The 26,219-nt window shown below is 46.4% G+C and overlaps 1 protein-coding gene across 8 annotated transcripts in view; it reads left to right on the top strand.

The window, feature by feature from the left end:
* Positions 1-26,219, top strand: part of IQSEC1 (IQ motif and Sec7 domain ArfGEF 1) — a 339,541-nt gene that overhangs the window by 168,940 nt on the left and 144,382 nt on the right. The window contains exon 1 of one of the 8 annotated variants that reach the window (XM_061472976.1): positions 14,924-15,457. The exons of the other annotated variants lie outside the window; for them this stretch is intronic. Coding sequence (XP_061328960.1) covers positions 15,381-15,457 — 77 coding nt within the window. The 5' untranslated portion in view covers positions 14,924-15,380. Of the gene's footprint in view, positions 1-14,923; positions 15,458-26,219 lie in introns of those variants that run through there. 8 annotated transcript variants of the gene reach the window in all.

Raw genomic sequence — 26,219 nt, 5'->3', positions numbered from 1 at the left:
ATGAAAATCAGGGTAGTGAAAATAGTAAGTTGGTAAATTCAGGTTTTTTGTATACTATATAAGTGCATGTGTGCATATATCATCATCATCATCACCATCATCATGGCTTGACTTCGCAAACGAAGCTTTGGTCATTCAGGATGTTGCCAAACAAGATTGTCATCTCCTGGGTCAGTCTTGAGCAACCAAAGTCCTGAACCGCCTGCATGCAGGGCTGGGTCTGCAGCTTCCAGTGCACCTTATCCCCTGCTGTTTTGTCCCTCGCCTGTTGCTACAGGGCTTTGCAAGTGTGGGTAAACCCGTCAGGCCTGCGCAGTGGGTTTTTTAGGTGAGGTACCCTAAACAAGCTCCCTCTGCCCGGGTTTGCAGTTAGAGCTGTCCTTCTTCTGTGATAGCTGCCCGAAGGCTAGTTAACCCATCCTGCCCGTGGACACACGTTGTCTGACCCTTCAGTTGAGACCTGTCTGGCATGGGAGACCCTACCAGAGGCATATGCCACCACCAGCATAGCTCCCAACCTCACAAGGGCACGCAAGCTCTTTCCCCACGACAAGGGGGTGTCCGTGAAAGAGCCACATATATATTCACACACAAACATGTAAATACACATGCTAGTTAGATGTGCTCCTTACACACACCAGCGTTGGCATCACTTCCTACAGCTGGGGTTTCTGAGTGTGGGACAAGCACTGCAGAGCAGGCTTGTTCAGAACCCCAGGTTTGTGCTCCCACTACTGCCCCGCGCCTGTAGCCCGCAGGATCCATGTGGTACTGCCAGGAAAATCCCTGTCCCAACCTCTCGGGTGTGCTTGGCAGCCAGTGTGCCTCCGTGAATTCATACACCTGCCAGCTAGCTGAACAATTCTGCTTCCTTCCTACTGCCTGGGCTGCTCTGAACCTTCCCCATCCTGCCTCCAGCGTGCGTGCTGCTGACCCCACTTGTTCTGCCATAGAGATGCTGACGGAGCTCCAGCCGTGCTTGTTTTCAGGTCCTGTGGGTGTTTTCTGGTTGTATGTTATTCAACTAAGGTTTATTAAGTCTTTCCTCGCAGAAAACAATGATGCTTTGAAAAAAAAGTCTTAACCCCAGTTTCAATTCAGTAGGTTTGCTGCCTACTGAAGGAGTAGAATTACTAAAGCATTTACTGTGCACATGTAGTGATAAAAAGGTTGTTTTTTATATTCAAAAGAAGCATCGTAACCTCTGGCAGACCGATGCGGTGCACTACAGTTTCAATCACTGAATCTGCTTCTATCTCTGTCAATTGTCATTTACAGAAACGATGAAATTAATGTAATAGATGCAGCTTTGCTGAGTAACAGGGAAACAGCACATGGGTTGTAGGTCTTTGAATCCCCTTACCAAGCTTGTGTGACTGTTACGTTTCCTGGGAAACAAAAGGGTCATACACATTGATCCATAGTATCTTGTAATCTGCTGCTGCTTGTTAAATGCTAGTCAGTTGAAGAAAAATCTCTCTGACGTGCAGAGAAATAATCATTGATTGCAAGTGAATGTGCTGGAATAGGTTGAAAGTCCTATAAATGCTAAATTGCCATACCGATGTTTCTGGAGAGCGCAAGGCATGAGGAGCTTTGTCATGGTAGGTGATAAATTGGCTCCTGGCAGCAGAGGCTGTGCTCGTGCTGCCTGCAGATCTGTGCAAGGAATAAGGCTCCTCTTCCAGCCTTCACCTTTCTGTAATGTGCATCTAAGTGTTTGCAGCATGTAACTACAGGGAGGTGCCTGCAGCATATGGTGATACATGGGAAGCCCTTACGCTGCAGGCTTCTCTCAAAGCACTCATTCTGAACTGGGGATTTAAGATCTGCTGATGGGAAGAGAAGAAACCAACTGTTAGTCTGTAAACCAATATGAAAAGTGGAGTAAAGTCTGTCACTGATCCACTCCTGTGGTGCAGCCATGTACTGCTCCGCGCCAGCAGACCCTGTAGGCTTTGAACTGTCTGCAGTCATCATGTTCTTACATGAAGGAGATGAACCCAACAGAACTGTCTCTGCTGTAAAGGATGTGGGTGCTTTGGGAGCTTGGTCACTAAGCAGCTAAGAGGAGCAGATTGAAGCTGACACAGCTTTCTGTGTGTTGTTGGCTTGCAGCATCATGAGGAAGGCATGAAACTGTGTAATACTTTCTACTTTGGTGGTTATGGGTTTTACTTGTAGCTAAAGCATGCTGGGTGTCAACCTTAAGGCCCTGGAATCCTATCAGTGTACATGGAAGTGACTTACAGCAAGTTCACACAGCATAGGAAGGGATTACTTTGATGACCAATGTAAAGGCTGGAATATCATTTCTAGTTTTGTTTCTGTGGGGCAGTGCTGTTCCTACTCATAATGATCCTCCTGTTACCTTCTTTCTGCCTGTTATGATTAGATGCTTTGGGTTTGCCTCCCAGATGGAGTGCTAAGACTGGGATCCAAAGCGTTCATCAGTGCCAGGCTTCAGACTGTCTTCAAGCAAGGCTAAGTATTTCTATTTAATGAAGCTGTGCTTTGAAATATAAAGAAATTATTTGGTCCTCCTTTGTAACTAAAAGTGCGGAGCATCACAGCATCAGCCTGCAGTGAACAGCATTCCCTTTCTTCTGTGTGCTGCCAGTTCACACAAAGCAACTGTGGCAAGCAGCAATTATTCACAGAGCAGTATCTCGCAGTGTCTTAAATATTTAATGTATTATTCTGCATTCCCTTCCTCAGGAAGAAAAACATGCATTACCATGCTGCTTCTAGCAGCAAAGGCTTGATAGAGCTCAGAATTACCTTCCCCTCACACACGCACACGCTCTGACCTGTCATCTGCAGGCAGCGTGGCTTTGTACTGCGATGCTCCAAGTGGATTTCATTTCCTATCCAAAAGATAATATATTTAAATAGTCTTTATTTAGGATCAAGCTGTGGGTTTGATTCAACTACAGTTATTTAATCTGCCACCATTGTGCATTTTCATGCCAGAAGAATATTTTGGCTTTTCTCAAATTGGAAATCTTCCTTGCGGCTTGCACAATGGCTGCTTGTGAGATGCAGCCTCTGTCAGCAATAAGACTGGTAGTGCTGTGGTCTTATTTATCCTCTGGTTAACAGATAATGAAGCAGTTGCAGCCATCTGCACTGATGGAAATGGACTGCTCCTACCCCAACTTAGCATTATCCAGTGGAATTGAGCCTGTAGGGCTGGAAATTGCCCGTGGGACCCTGAGAAGGGAAGGCAGCATCCTGAGCTGTCTGTGTGGGGACTCACAGGAGATCACCTGCTCAGCCTGGTAAGAGCATCATATATAACTTCACACGCCATAAGGAGAGTTAACAAATCCTCTGTAAAAGGCTCATGATGTAGACGGTGCTGGACCGCTGGAATTACTATATTCTACTTACCCAGTCTTGGCAAGAGCATAGTTCCTACGTGGTTCTGTTACTGGTACTCACTGCAGTCACAGACATCTTAGAAACACTGCCACTGTTCCATACTGAGAGAGGGGACTGTTTAAACTGAGTGTTGGTAATGCTGTCTCCCAGATCAGTAACACTCCTTGTCTATTGGCACAGCTGAGGAAAGCAAGATTTAAGCTCGCCGATTCCTCACCGTATTCCTTCTCCACCTTCTATGGTGTCAGGACCTCCCCCTTGGGCAGTTTCAGAAGTAATCTTCAGTAAGACTTTTTGCTGCATTTATGAAAAACAGTTTCTTGCATCACAGAAAAGCAGAACTTGTATCATTGCTTCGGGTACCAGGAAGCCAAGTATATCTTTTGCTAAAACATTTTTGGAATATGGTCTTTTAAATGCCCAGTTTCTAGGAGCCCTGTGCCCTCAGGTTTGCTCACTACACAGTGCAAGGTGTAGCCCGTGGCCTTGGGTTTTGCTTCAGGACAGAACTCTCAACCAGAATTGTATTTACTCCTGTCCGTGGATACCTAAACCCTACTGAATAAGACAGTAACTGTCTGAATTTGAGACCAGCAGTTTCTTGGTGATAGTTTGATTTTTCTCCTGCATCTTACGCTGCAGAAGTGGGCTGTTTGTGATTTCTGCGCTAGCTGATGGAAATCAATGCAAGCTCTAAGCAAGTTTGTAATGCAGAAGCTGTGTGGGTCCATATTTTGTATAAATCTTTTAGCCTTGAAAGTGGTTGCTATTATGAAGAATGACTGTAATTGCAGTCATTCTTTAAGTTTCATGCTGACCGTGTTAGTGCCAAATAACCCAGCTGGGTATAGCTTTGCGTGCCAAGTTCAGTTACAGTTCATGCAGTGATTGCTTGGCCTTTTCTCTAACATGTCAACAATTTGCATGAGGAAAAGCAGTCATACACTGATTCACCAGTGAAACTGGGGGAGATTCTCTCAACTCCATGCCTACAAGTTCCTTGCAAACTCTGTGGAAACAAACTCAAGATGCAAACCAGGCTGCAGGGTTGTCCCAAGCCTTCCCCTGAGGTTGCAGGGTAGTTCTGCAGTTTCTTCTCTTTAGTAGTGGTATAACTCTTAGCTCAGTTTTCAGCCAATCCCTTGGGTGTAGTTCTACAGCTAACAGGAGTTCGGGAGGTTTTATATGTACAAAGTGGTAATTGTGCATATATAGACAAGTTATTTTTTTCCAATAACCTTATCATTAGATGGTGTATGGATTTCTTTCTGGACTACAAGCACCCTGAGTTCATGCCCATTACGCATGAACAAATTGGGCTGTTAGCCCTTCCTGCTTGCTTGCTTTAGAGCAGTGCAGTATTTCTTTTCCTGTCCAGTTAATTTGCTCTAAAACCCAAAAGAAACAAACCTTGTTTTGAAGTAACCTAAAATAGGCATATTTTTGTTCTTCCTGAAGCAGACATTCCTGAAATTACTTTGTGTAGAATGAGACATTTTGTTTGCTGCAGCTTAATGATACTGTGTTCAGGATTTAGGTTATTTCTATGTTTTAAATTAACATAACATCTTTGAGCAGGGTTTGGAAAGAGCCCAAAAGATTTAAATGCGATTTTAGATGTAAATAAAAAGAAGTGGAGTGATTGTGTGATTATACTAAAATAATTCTGTAAGCAGAATAAGAATTAACTAACTTTCTGTACCCCAAATCCAGACCTTTCAGTAGATTTTTGAAGTAGATTTCTCCTGTCTCTTCTGTCTTTTTCTTGGCCACTACACTTTGTTTCTCATGTTGTCAGTCTGCTCTGGAGGTTTTCCACAACAGCAAGATGAATCTATGGGGGGTGACCAGGTTAAAATGCTGGGCTATAACTTTCCCTGGGCCTGTAACCCTCTTGGTGTATGTCTTGGTTTCCATCTTGCTCCCCAGCAGTGATATGTGAGTGGCTTTCATCCAGGGACATTTCTACAGTTCAGCTTATGTAGCTTTTCCTATGTTTGACACCAGTTTCGTATGTGATCTTCACATAAGCAAACCAGGAATAAGCCTTTCTCCACAGGGCTGCTTTGATTCTGCATTTGATTGAACAAGTAATTATACAAGAATGAGAAGGCTGTTCAAGGCCAGGTTGGATACAGGGGCTTGGAGCAAGCTGCTCTAGTGGAAGGGGTCCCTGCCCATGGCAGGGGTTGGAGCTGGATGAGCTTTAAGGGCCCTTCCAATCCAAACTGGTCTGTGACACTGTGACTCTACGAAGGATCTAATACACAGACGTTACTGTAGGAGCCTCTGCAGAAGGGCTCCCCAGGAACCCAAAGCAGGGCCAGAGCTGCTTTGTCTCCCATGACATAGCCAACCCATGGGCTGCCCCCCCCAACACAGCCTCTTCAAAGAGCCGAACCTGTGAAGCCATTCCACCACCACTGTGCTGGCGGATCTTGCTGAGCGTGCTGACAGCTACCAAATGGATCAGATCTGAGGCTTTTTGTGCGCTGGGCTGTTTTAACTGCGGTTACGAAGCAGATGAACAGTTCCTAATAGGACACCGGGCTGCTGCTCACAGGGGTGATGGGGTTGGAAGGGACCCATTAGCAGCAGCAGCAGGGAAATTTCTAGAAAACAATGTCAGTAAAACAGACCCTTTCAGCCATGTTTTAGGACAGCCCCAAGATGGGTGGTTTGCTGTGTGGCACATGCTTTTTTCCATGCATTTATAAGTACATGCATCTCCCGGCTGGTGCGTTTGGTGGCTGGGGAGCCTGCCTTAGGTGTCTGCTGCAGGAAGAAAAACGAGGTGCTTTTAATGAAGCTGTAATCCTGCTGCTTGGGATTGCATAAGGAGCGCCTGAGGTCACCGCGCGCTCGGTGTCGTTCGGCACCACAATCAAGGTTGCGCCGGGGTGGAGGCTAATCAGAGCCGCTGTGTGTCTCATTACCATCTCCTCTTCATGCACAGCATATTGTCACTGCACAAAGACAGGGTCTGTTCAATATTTATTTATAGTCAGAAAGGCCCAAACTGTTTGGAGAAGATTCTTCTAAATCCGTGTTAAAAGCAAGGCAAAAAGTCGGGCTCAGTGAGCGGGTTGGCGCGTCTGTAACACGCTATGTTAAGCAATAAACTTAATTAGAAGGAAATTAAGTTCACCCTTCTCAATTGTTAAACTAACAAGGAGCCACAAAGCCAACGTATGTAAGCCACCCCTCAAAATCCAGCACTATTCACAGATCTTGAACTCTAGAAGCAAACAAATTATAGGGTAGAATAAGCTCCTAAAAGCTATTTCGAAGCTTTAGTGCTTTAGTTAAAAGCTGTTTGGACAATATGGTTTGTTTCCATTCCCACAGAGCTAATTCTTGCATATGCTGCATTTATGGCCTCCTCCCCTCACACAACACTGCTTATTTTTGTAAACGTACCAGTAATCTTAGGATTAGAAGTGAAGATTTGCCACTAATTCACCAATACCTACTGTAAATATAATTAAGGCATTTCTAATGCTGATTTTATGAACCTCCACAGACCACACACGTTTATGGCTCTCTGAGCAAAGGTTGATCTATGGCAGTTTGTGCATGGGATATAAAAGAATGCATGCAAATAAGCACTTAAAAATTACTCCTAACATGATGTTCATTATGAGGCTTTGGCTAATGTGTTATTACAGCCTGCAGGGAAAAACTGGTTTCACCCTCAAAATGTAACTTTATATCATATATATGTTTAGAAGTCATGCTTGATGAGAGCAACCCTTGAGCATGATATCCTACTACAAGTTAAAATATTGCTGCTTAAACATAAGCGTAGTTGCAATCACCTCGGTATTTGTTGTATCTTAACTAAACCTGCTGCTGCAGTAATTCTTAAGGATGATGCTGAAGTTGCCTTTTGGGCAGGGAACACAAAGCTGCAGAAGGGAAGGCTGACTGTTGTGTTAGTGGTTTCATTAAGTAATGTGACGCCCAGTGTGAGAAAAGGCAGCAAGAGTACAGGATGGACCTTCACAAAGCCCTCACAGGAGAATTACCCGGTTCCAAGCAGCTGTGCTGGTTTTGCTTAGTGGTTACACAAAGGATGAAAGCAGTGTGGTGGTGCAGAGGTGTCTGCTGTGGTCCAGCACCTCCAGGAAGGATGCGTATGTAGGCTGCTGAGGCTGCTACTTGCAGGCTGTACCACTTGCATATGCTCCTGTATTCCGAGGTTCTGCAGTGATATTGTGAATTGAGCTGAGATGTTCCTGCTAAGGGCACAGAGCATGAGACTGAAAGTAGAAAACAGGTTCTGGGAACGTTTAATGTAGTGGTGCATAGAGTGGAACTTGTCAGTCATTCACAGAACAAAGTGCTATGTCTCACATATAGCATACAGAAGGGTAGAGTGCTTTTAGAATACTGAAAATTGATCATGTTTTGACTAGTTGAGAACAACATTTCTGCAATTCCCCTCTCTCTAGTGTATAGGAAATGGATGTTGGGTTTTCTCTTTGGGTTTTTTTAATATCATGTTTAATGGCATGCTAAGTAGTATGAAATGTCAATAAAAAGGAAGACAATGTAAAGCCACTGAGCTTTTAATGTTTAAAACTACAGTATTTCTGAATAGTGGTAATACTTTATAATTTTATTCTTTTGCTGTCATCTCAGGACTTCACTGGAAACACAAAGCAGCATCTCAACTGATCAGCTCAGGTACTGTATTAACACAGATGTTGACTTTCAGTTTGAAATAATACAGATTACCACTGTTGTGTATCAGCTGTACACCGCATAACCTCATCTTACCGTGCATAGCCAGTGAAGGCATTGGCCAAAGGGCTGGATTTTTCTGTTTGAGAGGAGATACTTTGCTCTTTTCCAGGATTTCCAACTTGAAATTCAGTTGTGCGAAAACTCAAACACTGTGTTTGTTCTCAGAGGGGATGGAGGGAAGGTGTGTTTGTGCACCCACAGGGGAAAACCTTCCCTCTCTCTCATTTTTATAACCTTAAATTGTGCTGAAAACATTTGACCCTCCGTGGCACAGTCTTACACCACTTTGAGTTTGCGGTACTGGTTGTGTTGAAATGTCATTCGTGGTTTCCATTGCTCGGTGTTTTGATAAAAGCACGTGTATAAACTTCAGAGAGTTCTGTCATATGAGTCACTGCAGGAACTGAGAGTTTACTTTGATCACTCAATTTAGAAAAACTGCTTAGTACTGTTAACACTACGTATCAAATGGTGCCTTGCATCTCATATTCTCATAGTTACACATTAAAGAGTGCATCAGAGTTGCAGACTTCCTTTGATGAAGCTGGGGCAGACTGACAGTTGTTTTGGTGCAAGTCTTCCTTTGGAGACGTTATGGATTCAGGATGTGGCTTTTTCCCACACTGCAGTTTTAACCTTGCTTGAACAAAACATTAGTGGGAACTTTTCTGTTTAACCTGATTCAAATTGAAGGCCCTCTCTACTATTAATCTTCCATTATTTCCCTGCGTATGGTCTTCTGAAAGTAAAGCATGTGCCCCATTGTCATTCCCTAAAACCCCTGCCCCCCCGACATTGTAATATTATCTTTGTCTTCAGCCCAGCACTGCAGCGCTGGCCGGTGCTCAGGCCTGACTGCAGCTTTGTTCCCATCACCCGGGCTGACGGGAACACTGTTTCTTTGTGTGGGGGGACAATGCAGGACCCAATGTCAACTCCCCCCCACCCTGCTTGTCTGCAAACCTAAGCTTTGGGTAGCTGGTGTGTGATTTACCAGAGCCAGGTACTGCTGCCATCTTCACCTCAGCCCAGAGAAACCTTTGTGAAAACGTTACAATGAGTTTCCTTCCAGTGGAATTTATCCATGGGAGGATATCGGTGAGAAAGATGGGGAAGAATTAGGCACATGTACAAGTGTCTGAATTCAAACATTTGGTGGAAAAGAAAAATGAGTGGGGCTAGTTGCACTGAGCAGACATGTCTTCTAGAAACTGCAGTGGTTGGGTCATTTTAAGTTGCTATGGGATCATAAAAACATGGGAATCTTTCCTTGTTTTAAACTGTTTTCAGTGCAAGGAGACCATGTGGGTTAATATCCCCCAGCATGCGCACTGCCATTGCTGCATGGCATCAGGAGCCATGGGGCTGAACACATGCAGTGTGTGTGTGTGTGTGTGTGTGTGTGTGTGTGTGTGTGTTTGAAGTCCCCTGGCCTTGGCTCTCATTAGTATGCATTCAGTGAGTAGCTCTTTCTTAAGCCTGCAACAGAGATGCAGGCTGGTAGGGAATCCCTGAGTGCCCTCCTTTATATTTCAAACAATAGCTTTATAATAGCTTATACTCTACCTTCTACCAAAAAAAAAGCTTTAAGCTGGAAGTTATTGGAGATTTTGAGACTTCCCTCTTTATCTCACCCCCTTTGAGAAAATGCTCAGACATTTCCTAAGCTAATTCAAACAGATGAGAGCACTTGTGAATGTTTTTACAGAACTAGCTTCATAAAGTTATTTGGAAGTAAATGCATTTGCATGTGGTAAATCCTTTTAAATGTTGAGAATTGGGGTGAAATAATATCTGGGAATTGCCAGATGACGATGTAAAAATGCTACACTTGAACTGTAACTGCAGTAATATGATGAAGTTTAAAAACTCTAGAGTAAATTCAGAGGAAGCATGAAGGACATTTCCGCATTACACCAGCTACACTACACCAGTGAGTTTTTCCTAGGGTTAAGCAATAATTGAAGCAACAGCATGTAAAATGTACTTGGCTTCAGTAGGTGAGAACTGTAAACAGAATTTTAAGCAAAAGGAGAGATAGTGGAAAACGTCTTGTTATTGAATGTGTTCTCATGAACCTGTTGAGCAAATCTGCCTTTGAATGACTGGTGACATGAAACATCAATTCATATGAACGCATTCAGTGCCCTGTCAAGCAATTTGCATGTTCTCGTCAGGCTGCTCTTATTGCATTCTGCTCCCTAAGTTCCTGTCCCCATCAGCAAGGTCAGTTCCTGCTCTAGAACAATGCAGTCTAAACTTCTGCTTTGGTTGAGTTTCAGTTGTGTGAGGGTCCCCACCAGGCAGATCCATCAGTTTCCCCTGGATTTATTTAGACTGCGTTTGGATGCTGTAGGTTCCATTTGAAAGTTACACAGTGGTGAGATCAGAGAGAAGCCCAGTGCTGGAAAGAGTAATGTGAAAAGCATGCTCATGTCCGTTATACAAACCTGTACACGTTGGCACGCTGCATATATGTCTGTATATTTTGGCTCGCACAAACTCCTCCATAGTCTGCTCAGTATTGTTCTGGATATTTGGAGTCGGACTCTGTCAGCTTTCAGCTGGTAGCTGAAAATATTTTGTTTCCTAAGATCTAAATTGTAATGTGAGCCTTCTGGAGTGTTGCATTGCAGACCTGCTTCCAGTGGTCCAGAAATAGAAACATTCAAGCTTTGCAGATATTTGTGGCATATTGTGACAAACTGATCAACTAGTGTTTGTATGGGTGTAGAGAACAGACGTGCAGGAAAGATACTTGCTGTTCTATTCATGCTGACTTTCTTACTATTTTACTTCATGATATTTTGGCAACTTAAGAGGTTTAATAACCAATAATGAAGGTTAGTATCGAGGAAAATAACTTTGGCTTGAGTTACTGGAGTATTTCTGGGCAGCAGAGCTTCCCTTTGTGTAAAAGGGGGGCTTGATTTTTATGTCCCTGTTGCTCTGGACGTCTCTGCAGAGCATGTTGTGCCCCATCCCTGGCAGTGTTCAAGGCCAGGTTGGACAGGCCTGGAGCAAGCTGCTCTAGTGGAAGGTGTCCCTGCCTGTGGCAGGGGGTCAGAACTGGATGAGTTTTAAGGTCCTTTCTAAACCATTCCATGATTCTATGCCTGGGTGTCACAATGGTGCAGCAGAGCCCAAGGGCTCTGTATGACCACAGCTCATCCGTTTACCCTGACTGCGAAGGGAAGCTTGCTGAAGTGGTACCCAGAAATGCGTAGGAGGGCAGAAAGAGCGATCTGGTTTGCCAGAACCTTTAACATGAAAGTTTTGCTTATTCTTTATACGAGTAGCCCAGGAAAATTTCCCACCAGTATGCAGGGGGAGACTATTTGATTTCCAGTATCAAGAAAGGGACCTAATATCACAATGATATTCTCAAGCTCCACAGTGTACGGGTCACTAACATGAAGGTTTTGTGTGTGGCTACTGAAGTATTTCACCCTGGAGTTGTGAGTGAGTCATGGAAAACGATTTTCTTACTGCAGGCTTCCAATTCTGTACTCCATGTAAGTAGGAGGATAGGCTGGTTTTCCGAGCAAGTGAAATAGTTTTCAATCACTGTAAGGATGTAAATATCAGTTGTTCAAGTTATGTATTTTATGAAGGGCTAAAGACTATGGAGCTAGACAAGTCAATTGTGCTGATTTCCCAACACTTGCAATCAGTGTAACTCTAGCAGGCACTGACTTCATGCTGGGGTTATTTTATACAAGGCTCTCCCTCAGTGGATTGTTCTCCTTCAGCCTCAGAGCGTTGTGGCTTGACAAGAAACCACCGTGAGAGAGGAGGTGGTGTCCTCTGTGGTTTTCCTTTTGCCCTTTCTATCGTGGCTGTGTTTGAAATACCTGCCAGAGGCTTTGGTACACCGCTGCCAGAGCTGCCTCTGTGCGGCACAGCTCTAAATGACCAGAGAGATGTTCAGTGAGCTGCTCACTGACAGCACCAGTGCTGGGGCTGCAGCACATCTGACAATTCCCCCTCTTACTAGGCCTGAGAATTCCAAGTCAAAGGTTTCGGTAAATGCCTTTCTGAAAGAACTCGGTTTATATCCAGGGTGAGCGTGAGATGAAGCTTAATTGTCTTTGTTGTTTTCCTCTGGAAGACAAGTAAAAATGAAGAACATGTTGAGAGCAGGCTGCTTTGCATTTGCAAATCCTGATTAGCATTTTCTCTGCATGGGGTGTGGGATAATCAGCCTTGGTTCTGTCAGAAATCCATGGGTACGTGCCCCTTCTCTCTGCCCATCTCGTATACAGGAATAAGGCATTAAGTGACAAATAGTTGGGGTTTTTTTCTGGAAAGGGTATGATGGAGAGAAGGAAATGGCTTTGCAAGGTGGGCAGTTAAAGGCAAAGCTTTCAGGAAAGTCTCATTTCAGGGTCAAGCCTCTGGATGGTGCCTTTTGAGCTTACCTGTCCCAGTATGGCTTTCCCCTTCTTCCCGGATTCTTTGGAGCGAGGCACTCCTTGCTGCCGCTTCCTTTTTTCATCCTTTTGTTTTTACAGAGGATTCCCGAGGGATTCAGACAGAATGTTCCAGTAGGGAAAGCTCTAACCTAAATAATGCTTTTTTGCTATTGGATTGTTCTTGGGAATAAAGGGGGAAAGGTTTGCATGTCACCCTCCTGGCAGTACACTGTAGTCTTGTAAAGGGCTTGGCCCAGCCCCAGCCAGGAGCAGCTCCAGGGTGGGCTGGAGATCCCTGGGAGGCCCCTCATCTCCAGGGCCTGTCATCCACTTCCTCTTTAGATAGAACTATCCCTGGAAAACAGGGGCTGGTACTAGGGACGAAAAGCTGGGATGGAGGATTTTGGTATGAAAATCTAAATACCCTCAGCATCACTGTTGTGAAAATTGCCAAGCTAATGAAGCCCGAGGGAATGTGGGGTCAGGAGGAAAAATAGGCTTGAGCTTTCCCATTGTTTAATGCTGTTAGGGACGTGCTTCTCAAAAGTAAGCAGCAGTGTTTTCTGAGGAATCACTGCGACGGTGATACGAGCTCTGACACTGGTCTGAGAGAGCTCGCAGTGAGGCCATGCAGGCATCACAGGCACTCTGCTATTGCGAAAAGAATCTTGAAAAGAAATCAGCTTGGTAAAGGCCCAAATGAAATATCCATCATGTTTGTGCTGCTCCGTGCAAGCTGCTTTTCTCCTGTTGGTACCCACCGCTCACCCTGTACTGTACAGCGTGGCTGTAGGGAAGAACCAGAGTGTGGCTTTGAGCGTTGCTTGGGTGGACCCTGCCTGTTTCTGTGCTCAAACACACTTACAATTTGATTTCAAGCCAACTTGCACAAACCACTTTTCTAAGAAGTGTCAATGTAAAGGAGCGGTGACAGTGAGTAAAGCCAGAAACCAGAAAGGTCCCTAAATATAGCCGGTTATCCCAGCGCTGGGGGAGTGGGGTATGGCTATGCACGGAGGAGCTTCACGTTAAGCATTAGGGTTTGGTTTGCTTCTAACTTAACATAAATGAAGTAACTGTAAATAATTAATTATAATTAATAATGAATTAACACTTCAAATGGGGTGTGTAATTTTGTATTTTTAGCACCTTTCCATGTGCCAGAATCTTTGAAGTATTTCTCCACCTTCTGATTTTGGTTTTGTTGGTGTATCCATTGAACTTCTACACTCCTATACCTTGTTGATAGTATTGCAACCTATACGCTCAGCATTTACTGTTAGTGATTTTGTCATTCAACAGAATAAGAAATACCCCGGGGTTGGGGGGGGAAGAGGGTGGGTGTCTGGAAAAGTGCACTGGGCACACAGAATCGGCCAGGTTGGAACAGACCCTTATCATCAAGTCCAACCATTGCCCAGCACTGCCAAGGCCACCCACGGCACTGAGGGTCTCATCTTCACGCTGTGTGAACGCTCGCAGGGACGGTGACTGCAGCCCTGCCCCGGGCAGCCTGTTCCAATGCCTGAGCACCCTCTGGGGCAGGAATTGTTCCTCAGCTCCATCTAAACCTGCCCTGGTGCAGCTTGAGGCCGTTTCCTCTTGTCCTAACGCAGCTGGGTCGGTCTCCTCTAGGACGCTCTGGGCTTTAACAACCGCACCATAAAGGCTCATGTGCTGCTGAGGTTCACCCTTGTGCCGTGCCGTTCCCTGCAGTTTGCGCTGTTGGTGAGCGCCTGCAGCGGGGCCGTGCGTGTCGGTACCGGGCCCGCCGGGTGAGAGGGGGGTAAGGAAGGTGTTAAACCGGCCTGTGCGCTCCGTCCGAGGAGCCGCAGCTCCTGGTGAGAGGGGGGTAAGGAAGGTGTTAAACCGCCCTGTGCGCTCCGTCCGAGGAGCCGCAGCTCCGGGCCCGCCGCGCTCCGCTCGCTGCGCTGTCCCCAGCCGGTGCCGCTGATCCCGGCCCCGCTCCGCTCCGCCCCGCCCGCCGCCGGCCCCTCCGTCTCCGCCGGCCAATGGCGGTGGCCGCGGGCGCCCCGGCGTGGCCCCGCTGCCGGGCAACCGGTGCTGGGCCGCGGTGCCGGCGGGGTCCGTGCGCTCGGGGCGGGGGAGCCGCGCATCCCGCAGCCTTGGTTTGGGTTTTCCTCCCTTTTCCTGCCCTCCCCTGTCCCGAGGAGCCCGCAGCTTCTTGCCTGGGTGCGGGCAGACAATGGAGCTGTGCCTGACACAGGAGGAGCTCCGGGACGGAGCTGCGTGTTGCTCCGTTTAAAACAACAAAAAAAAAGGGGGGAAAAAAGCCGTCGGCTCCCATGTGATGGGCTCGCTGCGCTGCTGTGGTTACGGCGCGGGTGATGTCAGAGCTGATTGGGATAACTGCTTACATTTTCCGAAGTTCTGTCAGCTTTAAGGATGCTTTCCAAAGGTCCTTCAAAACCCTTGACTGGAATATATATGCATGTTGTTTGACCAGAGGGCTTTTAGAATGGCCTAAAATAGCCCAAAGGAGAAGTGGGATTTCTGTGTAATATCAGTTATCCCGGTAGTACTGGGGACTTTGGGAGAGCTGAACCGCCAGCGGGATCAAAGAGCGCACATGAATTTGTGTCCTTTGTGCGAGTGGCTCTTTGTATGGAAGTGGGGTGCTGTGAGGGTGCAGGTGCTGTGCCATGTGCAGGACGAGCTGCAGGAGCTGGCGGCAATTAGCACGACTTACGCTGCAGCAGTAAGGAGAGGAGTGTGTTGGACTGTCTTCGAGTCATTCAAACCCTAACAACAAAGTCTGGTGGTGTTAAACCTAGCTGCACGCGACGCTTGCTGCAGCAGAAGGGTCTGAAAATGCTGAAGTTAAAGGCCTTCTGCTTGGATTACTGGCAGTTTTTATGTCTCCAGCCTCTTCACGGTTTCTATAAAAGGTAAGAAAACATTAACTCTGAAATGCTTTTCAGAACGCGGTGGCTGCACATGGTGCCACTGGTGCTTTTACTTGCTCTACTGCTGAAAGGCAAATATGCAGGAGAAAGGGAGTGGTAGAGAATTAATGAGAACTTGTGACAAAGATGGTAAAGCGGCTTTTTTATTGCATTAATGGTCAGGCACTTTTGTCTCTGTGCGTGCAGATGTGAGGGGTGATGATGCTGTGTGGCTTTAACATTTACTTTCAGCCACATCATCTCAGCTAAAGACTCAGGACTTCTCTGATATTTTATCTTGAGCACAGTAGCTTGTGCTGTGCAGTGCAAAGACTGTAAATAGCACTAGGAGATTAATTGGAATGTCATGGAAATTTATGTAATGCAGAGAAGATCCTTTTTTCCCAGAGATATTTACTAATATAATAGTTCATTTTTCACCTTCTTCCCAGCACAGAGTGCACATCACAGTCACTCAGGGCAATGGGTACTTCACTTGGGCAGGTCTGACATACAGCTTAAATGATTGATGGTGAATAGTGATCATGAAGAATAGGGCTGGGTGTCAGAGGGATTGAGCTTGCCTATTTAATGGAACAGCAAAATAAGCAATTCCATTTAACATGTCCCTGAACTTCCCCTGGTGCTTTTTAATCTAGAGTTCTGTTTTCTTGCTTTTGATTTACGCAAGTGAATTACATATATTTCTGGGGGGATTACTTCATTATTAATGAAATCCATGCAATGCCTTAAAATAGGATTCTGTCCATGTTACATACACTTTCTGGTGGGACTACCTATTGTCAGCCTACAGAAAGTGCTTTGTGCTAAATGCTAATTGCGGCTGGATTTTCCATGCAGTGACTGAAGGCTGGAAAAGGGAACTGTTCCAAGCGTTTTCAAGGTTTAAGGGGTGCCCCGCACTCACTGGCATTGAGTAATATAGGGCCCTCATCTGTGACCACAGGCTTGGGAAGTTTCAAAAGATAGCTTTATTCTCCTCCTCTTGCAGCTTTTCACTGGTTCCATTTCTAAGCCAAAAATTTCCCAACCTATTCCCAGCCCATTGTAATGCCTTGCTTGCTGAGAAACCATATAAAATAACAGAAATGTGGCCAGACTGTTTTGACACACACACACAACTAAACTAGAGCTCTGTCTCTTGGGTTCCTGGCAAAACCCCAGCTTTGTCACAAATGAATTACAGTAGAGTTATTCTACATCTCCTAATGGAAACCTCCTCAACAGCCAGGGACTGTCTGCTTATTTCCTTCCACATTGTTAATTTATTTGTCATCGAAACCTACTTGAGCCTTCCTGGAGGGCGTTTGCATGAACAGGAGTAAAAAGAGGCCTTAAGCGCTTAAATATCAGATAGAAGCACTTTGTATTTGTCATTTTGAAAGGAAGAAAATTGACGGGAAGTAGCAATTTTCTCACGTTTTAAACAAAATAAGTTCTCAATTGAGGCACGGTGACAAACAAGTGCGAAAGCGAGCGGTCCAGCATAACAAACCTAAATGTGAGGAAGCTCAGCATGAAAAGGGAAAAAATAGCTTTCAGGAGACTTATTTTCAATTCCTTTTTTATTAGCAATTGTAAATTGTTTCAAGTGCTCTGGAGAAGAGCCAAGGGGCTGAGGGCAGGTTCTGTGTGTGCCTGCCTGTGTGTATTTGTTATTTTCATGTCTACAATGAGAATAACCAAAACAGGACTTGAGTAACATTTCCATTACATGGGTCTTGCTACATGATTTTTTAATATCAGCATCAGGGTTGTTGCCTGTTACGCCTTAGTGGTGCAGGCAAAGATGTGTCCCTGGAGGACATGTCCCTGTGCCACTGTTAACCTGGAGGGCAGTCATGGCTGCAGTGAAGAGCTGCGGGCCTGGGGTACCTTTCCCCACACCAGCAGCACTATGGAAATGGGTGACTTTGCAGAGCAGGCCCAGGGATGCTGTGGAATCACTGCCCACCTCCCACTTGAGCCACACGTTCCTGAGCCTTTGGGCTGACTCAGAGCCGCACTGCTTGGCCATGGGAGCTCTGCTCATCGCTGCTTGGGCACTCGCCCTCCCCAGCTGCACTTAGCAAGCCATACATGACAAGAAATGTGACTTCTCTTTCCTTTTGTGGACTGTCTGAGCAGAGCATGATTTGTGTTTTCAGTCACAGCCAGTGCTCAAAGCTGCTGTAAATGTTTCTTGTTGCTGCTACTGCTGTATGGTCTGAAATCATGCTCTGTTTTCCAGCTTGTGTTACTCGGGGAAGTCCTATGGGATCCTGTCTGTAGCCTGACCTGAACAATTCTGATTTATGGTACAATTTTGTCTTGCACCAGGAGCCGCTTGCATGAAAATGTGCATCTATATTGTGATTCGTGGACCTCAAGAGTAGTCCATGCAGGGTGTGTTAGGTCTTGGGTCTTTCCTGCATAGCAGCTCATGCTGGTTGCATGGTAGAATGCAAACGCGATGCGTACACCCTGAATGTACGGAGCTGAGTATCGGGGTAGGGCCAGCACACTGCATTGCTGCCTGGGAAGTGTGCTTTATCCTCAAACCCTTGAGAGCAGGGTGGCACCAGCAGGCTCAGGCAGACTGAGTGGTGGCCTCTCCCCACTGCCCAAAGTGGAGGGGCTAGGAGCAGGATTGGCACGTGAGCCAGTCCCCTCCGTGGTTGCAGTGCCAGATGGGGCACTGATTAAATAGTGATTCTGAGTGATGGGACATTAAAACCAGGACAGGTTTTGCCTTCTGAGGTGATAGGTTTTGAATGTATTCAGGTACACACAAGAAAAATCCCATTCCCAAGCTCTTCGCAGCAAGCTGTGCGTGTGATAACCCTAAAGAGAAGCGCAGCTAAGGGCAGACACCCAGCCTAGAGCAGAGGGCTTCTGTAGAGCTTGTGGTCCTTCATGGGAATTGATGCAGTGAGGTATTATTTCCTCCATATTATCATGAGGGAAAGGGGAAAATAGGACAAAATAAACCAACTGTGCTTTTAGTCTGGCTCTTAAATCTGGGAGTGGCTTCAGTAGCCAGCACTGTGCCCAGCACATGGATATTCACAAATGAAATTACTGTGAGGTACTGATGCTGGTGCCTCCAATAACACGTGTATAAACTAACAGCCTGCTTCTCTCCAAGTTGCAGTAGGTTGCATACAGCAAACTGGGGGCACGGGGGTAGAAACCTGGCCCAGAAATGTTTGATAATTCACTACTTTATGAAAATCATATTTTGACTGTTGCCATGAGCACTGAGTGCGTTTTGGTCAGTGCGCCACAACCCCTTGCTTATGTGCTGGGTTTGGGTGTCCTTTGAATACAAATCCTAGAGGTATAAGGATGTGTTTCTGCAACAGATTAAAGTGTGAGCTGAGCAAATCACTGTAGGGCTGCTGTGGGATTTTGAGGCTGAATATCTCATGGGTTACTCAGTGGGTGATTATAAAATCAGGTGAGTTGAGGTTTAGCATGTGAAAGTGGAGATTTCCTTTAGCTGGCAGGCGCATCGTGCCGTGCTTCTGCCAGCTGGTGTGGAATAGCCCAAGTGAGAAATTGTTACCATCAGCATTGCCTTAAGGGTAACGCATAAGGTGAGCAAATGTGTGTCTGGCAGTGAAGGCACCTATAGACTGTAGTTTGGGGGGAGGGATTTTCCTTCCCAGAATGTGTTCTCTCTTGTTGTAAGAGTCTTTTAAAAAACATAAAGGAGGTGCCAAGGTTGCAAAGGCTCCTTCGCTGCAACCCAGGTCCTTGACAAACAAAACCATTTGTAAACGATTTCTTCTCACTTCTTTTTCTTTTTTCATCAGCTTGGTCCCTCCAAAGGAGCCATGAGTCCCTTACAGAACAACTGGGGCCATTTCCAACAAGCATCTGATTCCAGGAATGGGATGAGTGAGAGATGACTGGCTTTTTGAAGCGGAGATTAGTTGGAATTGTTTCTGCTGGTCCTCAGTTGGCACTAGCAATTCCAACACGGTGGTTCAGGAGAGACTGAATCATGAGCTTTAGCCCATCTCCGAGCAAGAACAGGTCTGTGGTTTGATTCAGTCCCTTCAGAATGTTTCAGGGATGATTAGAAATGAAAATGCTTTCATCGATTGGCTTGGTAGGAGCAGCCTATTGCTGCCGTACTCGAATATCACAAAGTAACTGGGTGTCAGAAGCTCTGTAAAGCCACTCTTAATCTTGCTCTCTGCAGGGCACCTGCAGCTCTGTGCGCATCCTCTTGCTCACTCTGTTATCCAAGAAGAAATTGTAGCATTTGAAGCCATTAAAGGAATTGCCAGCCTTAATTTAGATGCAGTTTCAAAGACAGCACATGTGCTTTAGATGATCTATGGCAGGCTTGTCCTCTAGGTTAACTCTTTGTTAAAAAGAATGTGCTTTGATAGTCTTTGTCCTCGTTTCTGGTGTTAACAGTGTGGACTGCTTCTGGGATTGTGTGAGGTGGGCTCAGATGTGCAGAGAACATGTTTGCTGGCAGCAGAGCAGTGCAGTGTTTCCTTCAGGTAAAATGCAGCATAGAAAAAGATGCAAAGAACTCAATGGCCATGTGTTACTACATAGTTAAAGGGAATGCTGTTAGATTCCTTATTTAAAACCAGTTTAAATAAAGGAAAAAAGTTCTAGGTAATGTGCTGTGTGCAATACTGTAGTCCTGTATTCCTGGAAACAACAGCTGTATACTGGTTACAGATCTCAGTAACAGGGGGGTGGAAAAAAACCCTGAGGTTCTAGCTCATGAGAGCACTTCTTACGCTTGCTTACAGAGAGTGATGCCAGTCGGTTTGCTCTTCTTCTGGCTGTCAGGTAAGTTATGAGCTCCTCTGCCATGTCTTGTACAAAACAACAGCAAAGTGGGTGGGAAAAGTCCCTGAAGCTTTGCCTTGAACTTGCATTTCGAGTTCACCATCTATGTTGTAGGGAACAAACAGTTTGATCTCACTTGACAGTGACTTCATCCAGAGCAGGGCTGAGTCATGTGGCTGTAGTACAGCTCTCTCCAGAGGTTTGTGTTGGCAACGTTTGTGCAGTTTCAGAGCAGCTGAGAGCATAAAATTCCCTCCTCCTTACTCCCCCCCCCCCCCCCCCCCCCCCAAATCCACCCTCCTCTTGAAGTACAGCCCGCAAGCAGTGCAGATTGCAGTATTCCCACAGTCGGCATAAAAATGAAGAGGAAACCCTCAAATAAGTATATGAAGAGCAAAATGCCTTAAGGGCAGTCAGAGGACTTGTCTACACTCGGAGAAGTGATTGAAGTTGAGAAATTTGAATTCAGACACCCAAAATAGCTGCTTACCTGGTTGAAGCCTTCATTGTAACGTAACCAATGTTGCTTTATCTAGGAGAGAGTCTTTGCACAAGAGTTGAAAATGTATTGTTCAGATCCCTAAATTCATGCTTCTTGTTTGCCTTAACAAGGCTGCTTTTCTTTCTTGCCTGGCGGGCACGCATCTGACAGCATCCCTTAGCTGTCAGTCTGCTGATTTCAGCACAGTGTGCTGTGGGACTTGGGCACTGCTGAGCAGAAATCCTGCACAAACCTACGGTGCTGAGCTGCGTCTCCTCTAACCGCTGCTGGAACCGACAAACCGTGTTTCGGACCGGAGGCAGTTCTTTGTGTACGTGCCCTTCTCCTTTCTGCCTCTCTGCAGCCTTCAGTATGTCAAGTCTGGGCTTCCTGAATCCTTCCTTTATTCACCCCCTTCCCTCTCACCCGGGCACCATCTGTGAGTGCTCGGGTTCTGCATTCCCCATCCTGTTACAGACTGTAACCTTCCACCAGCCCGGCTTCAGGCACTGATGTTAGGCTGCAGAAGAGCCGCGGTGTCTGTGCTGGGGCTCCTGGCGGTGCCTGCCCTTCAGCTGCATCCCTGGAGAGCCCCTGCTCTGCCAGGCTTCCTTCCCTCTCCCGAGCTGGGCTCTGCTGTGTTTAGATGCAACCCATGGGCAGCCCCTGGAGCAGTCACATTTTAATTGTGCCTTTGGCCGTGTGCCCTGCGGAGGGGACTGGAAGCTTTCTGAGTTTCCTTTGATAGTCTTCCAAGATTAAATCGCAGAAGAGGGAGGCTGGGAGCACGGTGGAGGCCTGGGGACATACGAGGAGTCTGTCAGAAGCTGCAGCTGGAAGGGTGCTGCGGGGGCCTCTCCGAAGCAGCGCAGCCTCGCCAGCTTGAAGGGACGAGAGGGGATGCCCTTTATCGAAATGCCAGCAGCCTGCTGACTGTGCTCGGCAGAAGGGCTCGGGTGCGGCTGCCCCGGGCTCCCAGGGAGCAGTACAGTGTGCTCTGCATATGCTCAGCCCTGCCCGTGAAAAATCAGGAAAGGAAGTTTGAAAGGGGAGGAACGAAAACAACGTGAAGGCTGAGGGAAACGTGTGCGGTGAAAACACTCTATTTAACCCCGTCCACCTCCCAGCAGTGCCGACTTGTACCAAGGTGAAGGTCTAAAGATACCCCCAAGTTGTCTCAAAAGCCAGACTACTTTTCGGTCTAAAAATTTAAACCTCTTCTATTTGTAAGACTCCTTTCAGTCCTTACTTGGTAATAGCTGCTGGATAAAGGGAACGCTACCTAAGTTAAAAATAGGTCTAGAACTGGCCCGACAACCAAAACCATGCTAGTGCTAGCATCCGCATTTCCTTTTGTCAAATGACCTATAAATATTATTACATAATAATAGAAATGTGGTTAAATTCAGGTTTGTGATCATTTTATCCTGGTAGAAACTGCAGAAAAAAGAGCAAATTGCCTTCTCACTCTGCGGTCTGCAGTAGATTCGTTTCCCTCTCCGTAGGCATGTCATACTAACCTAATTTAGGATGAGCCCAGGCACAGCTGAAGCAGCAAGATTATCTTAGCTGCAGACATGTCATGTGTAAAGCGATGCGTGCATCCGGAGCACAGGGCTTTATCACAAAGTGTCGCGGGTGCTCAGCTCCTCCAGGCCACTCCATGGTTACTTCCATGAGAGCCTCCGCTCCCATCCCCACCACCCCAGAACATCTCTCTGCTTATCAGGCAGGCTGTGCTGCCAAATGCAAATGAATCTCGGGAGGGGGGACAATAACAGCATCCGAGAGTCCAAATTAAGCACTGCCTTTCTATTAATATCACTGAAAAGTAATCCACCACCTACAACTTGTAAAGGAACGTTAGCTCCAGCTATTTTAAATACTTGGCATGATTGATGTCCCCTGTAATATCTGTGCCTGCAGCAGCTTTGTTTCCAGTGTAAAAAATAGAAAATAGATTAAAATCCTCTGGTTCTTTCCTGGCCATTATCCCCCTCCCTGCTCCCTACCCCCATTTTTATGTATTTTTATGTTATTTTAAGAATCCTTAGCTACTCTCCATCACAATGGCAGTGGTTGCTCTGGTTTCTCTTAGAACTCAAACGCTTTGGGAAAATGCTGTCATTATTACTAAAACATGTGGTCTGTGCTTGGCAGTGGCCAAGGTGGGGGCTCTGACAATGGGCTGGTGAATTCTGCCCCTGTGTTTCGGCAGTGCTGGTTCTCCCAGTCAGTTGTGCTGCCCTGCACAGCTCGGCCTCGGCTCTCTTGTGTCCTGTGCCAGCACAGGACAGCAGAGCTGCAGCCACTGGTGCTTTGAGCTGAACTTGCCTGGGCAGCAGTGACCCAGCAGTGAGGTGGGGATGGATCAGAGCTGGTATCATAGAATCGTAGAATGGTTTGTGTTGGAAGGGACCTTAAAGCTCCTCCAGTTCCAACCCCTGCCACGGGCAGGGACCCCTTCCACTAGAGCAGCTTGCTCCAAGCCCCTGTGTCCAACCTGGCCTTGAATCATTTTTGAATTAGTGACTGTATTAAAGATTTCTCCTAAAACATATGGAAAAACACTGGATGGCAGAGCCCAGAGACTAGTGGTGAGTGGTGTCACATCTGGTTGGTGATCGGTCACCAGTGGTGTCCCTCAGGGCTCAGTGTTAGGGCCAGTGTTGTTTAATGTCTTCACTGATGATCTGGATGAAGGGATTGAGTGCGCTTTCAGTAAATGCGTGGATGACACCAAGTTCGCTGGGAGCGCTGATCTGCTGCAGGGCAGCAGGCTCTGCAGGGGGATCTGGACAGGCTGGGTCCATGGGCTGCAGCCAATGGGATGAGGTTCAAGAAGGCAAAGTGCCGGCTCCTGCACTTAGGCCACAATAACCCCCTGCAACGCTCCGGGGTTGGGGAAGAGCATCTGGAAACTGCTCATGGGGAAGGAGCTGGGGGTGCTGATTGATGGAGCTGAACACGAGCAGCTTGTGCCCAGGCAGCCAGGAAGCCACCAGCATCCTGGCCTGGAGCAGCACCAGTGCGGCAGCAGGGCCGGGGCAGTGGTTGTGACCCTGCACTGGGCACTGGTGAGGCTGCACCTCAAATCCTGGGTTCAGCTCTGGGCCCCTCATCCCAAGAGAGACATTGAGGTGCTGGAGCGGGGCCAGAGAAGGGCAGCGGAGCTGGTGCAGGGCCTGGAGCACAGGGGTGATGGGGAAGGGCTGAGGGACCTGGGGGGTTCAGATGGAGAAGAGAAAGCTCAGAGGGGACCTGATGGCTCCCTACAACTGCCTGACAGGAGGATGGAGCCAGGAGGGGCTGGGCTCTGCTCCCAAGGAACAAGGGATGGGACAAGAGGAAACGGCCTCAAGCTGCACCAGGGCAGGGTTAGGATTGATGTTAGGAACAATTTGTCCCCAGAAGGAAGGCAGGGTGTAAGGTTGACCTAAGAACAATGTGATTTTCTCATGCAGGAGCAGCATTTCGTGATTGTGTCTCCTAATACATCCACTGAAAAGAAAACAGTCTCTCAGTGTGCTTGGGAGATGTAATGATGCTGGGTTTGGAAAAGCCAATGTACTGAAGTGGGAAGAAGGCAGAACTTCTCCTTGCACCGTCCTGTTGTAAGCTGTCAGGACAAAGTCAGCTTGTAATACGGGAAGCATTAGCAGGGCAGTGTTGTGGATCCAGGCGCAGCAGTGCTGAGAGCTGTGCTATAGGTAGCTGCAGGCAGGGCAGATCTGATAAAGCTGTGATACAGGGGATATAATGGGAGGGAAAGAACTGCCAAACTAAGTATGTCTGTTTGGGGAGCTCTGCCTCATAGGGAGCATGGAACCTTGCACATTGTGACTGGGTGGATCCAGTGATGTTCTGTGAATGGAATCTGTTGTTTTATTTCAAGGGGAAGAGATAGCTGAAGTTTTCCTTGTTCCACCCAAGGAGGAATACCAAACCAGCCAGGCAGCAACTGCCTCCCAGCAGCCTGTGTTACCAGCCCAAGTCCCTGCACTGCCTGGGATTTGTTGGCCAAACATGCGAGTGTGGGAGGAGATTGTCACTGGCCTCGTTATAATAGATTATGATTGATGTACAAAATGGAAAATCCATGTCAAACACAGACACGATGCCAACTGGCTCCTACAGTGCTGGGGCTCATCCTGACTTGTCAGACAGTGAAAGCAAACAAGGCTTCAAAAAGGTGAAATCATTTGATATGCTAATCTGTGCCTTGTTCCAGGCACGGAGATGCCACTGTCAGCAAAGGAGAAGTAAACAGCTAAGACAAAAGAACCTACTGTCTTATTGCTGCTGGAAGAGTTCCTGCGTTCCTGAATAAGGTTTTTCTTAATGGTAAGAAACAGTTGATCAGCCAGTTTCCTCTTTGATACTGGGTTACCTCTCAGTAATCTTATTACACCGGAGCTGGTTTTAGAAAAGGCAGCCCATCAGGAGGCACAGAATTAGCTGTAGGGTTTGATTAATCACCAGTTCTTCACATCTGTGCATGTTCAGAAGCCACCAGCCATTAGCTGATGCTATTAGTATCCATGCTTAGTCAATGGCATTGTTCTCCCTGCCCTCCTGAAGTGTTGCAGGCTGCTGTTGGGTTTAAGCACACCTCTCAAACAGCATTTCAGGAGCAATCTGTTCTGTGTATTCACACAGGGTAAATAGCCTTTATTTACATGTGGAATTTAATCCTAGAGCTGAAATACTCGTCGTGTTGACTCATTATGTGATATGCAGGGTTCAGCTTTTTCTGGATGTTATGTTATTTTGTCTTTGCAGGTTCTCTGTCAGTTCTATATTCCAAATTCAGGCCTGCCATTCCCTGCAGAATTAATGCTTGCTTAGTGGAGGGCTACCTTGATTTGTTCAGGTCTTTGGGGGAATTAGTGGACAAATTCAGCTCATGAATAGGAGCTGAAATACTCTCTACAGTATTTCATAAATAGCCTCCTTTTAATGGGAGATGCTGCAGTAATGATTGAAAATACAAAACAAAACGAAATCAAGCTACGTACAAACCACTCCACAGCATCGCACTTCTGTCCTGTGATGCTCTCTCATGTTGCTTCAATCCATTTGGTCACTGGCTGGGAACAAATTTTAGACTCATGGATGAGGAAGGTGATTAAAATACTGTTTTCTTACAGATCTCACCTTCTTTAATCTATCTTTAGAGACAGATAAAAATACTGTTCCTGCAGATGCTGGTAATATCAAAATATTGCAGCTGAAGGTGACTCAAAGCATCTATAATCTAAATACATCCCTTACATTGAGGCCTTGAGTATGAGTTCAAAGAGATGTAGTTGGCACAACTGAGTATGCTGTTTGATACCTTCACAGGACCCAGAAAACAAACTACAGGTTTTATAGTCTCTAGATCATGGCTTAATTTTGCTCAATGAAATATTTCAAGTGCACGCAGTACAAAAACCAGGGTATCTGTCCTGTGGGCGCTTC

This window comes from Pezoporus flaviventris, unplaced genomic scaffold, assembly GCF_033815535.1.
Source record: "Pezoporus flaviventris isolate CSIRO_AGI_PZ_B2104156 unplaced genomic scaffold, CSIRO_AGI_Pfla_v1 ptg000073l, whole genome shotgun sequence".
NCBI lineage: Eukaryota > Metazoa > Chordata > Aves > Psittaciformes > Psittacidae > Pezoporus > Pezoporus flaviventris.
This window is presented reverse-complemented; position numbering and strand designations above follow the sequence as displayed.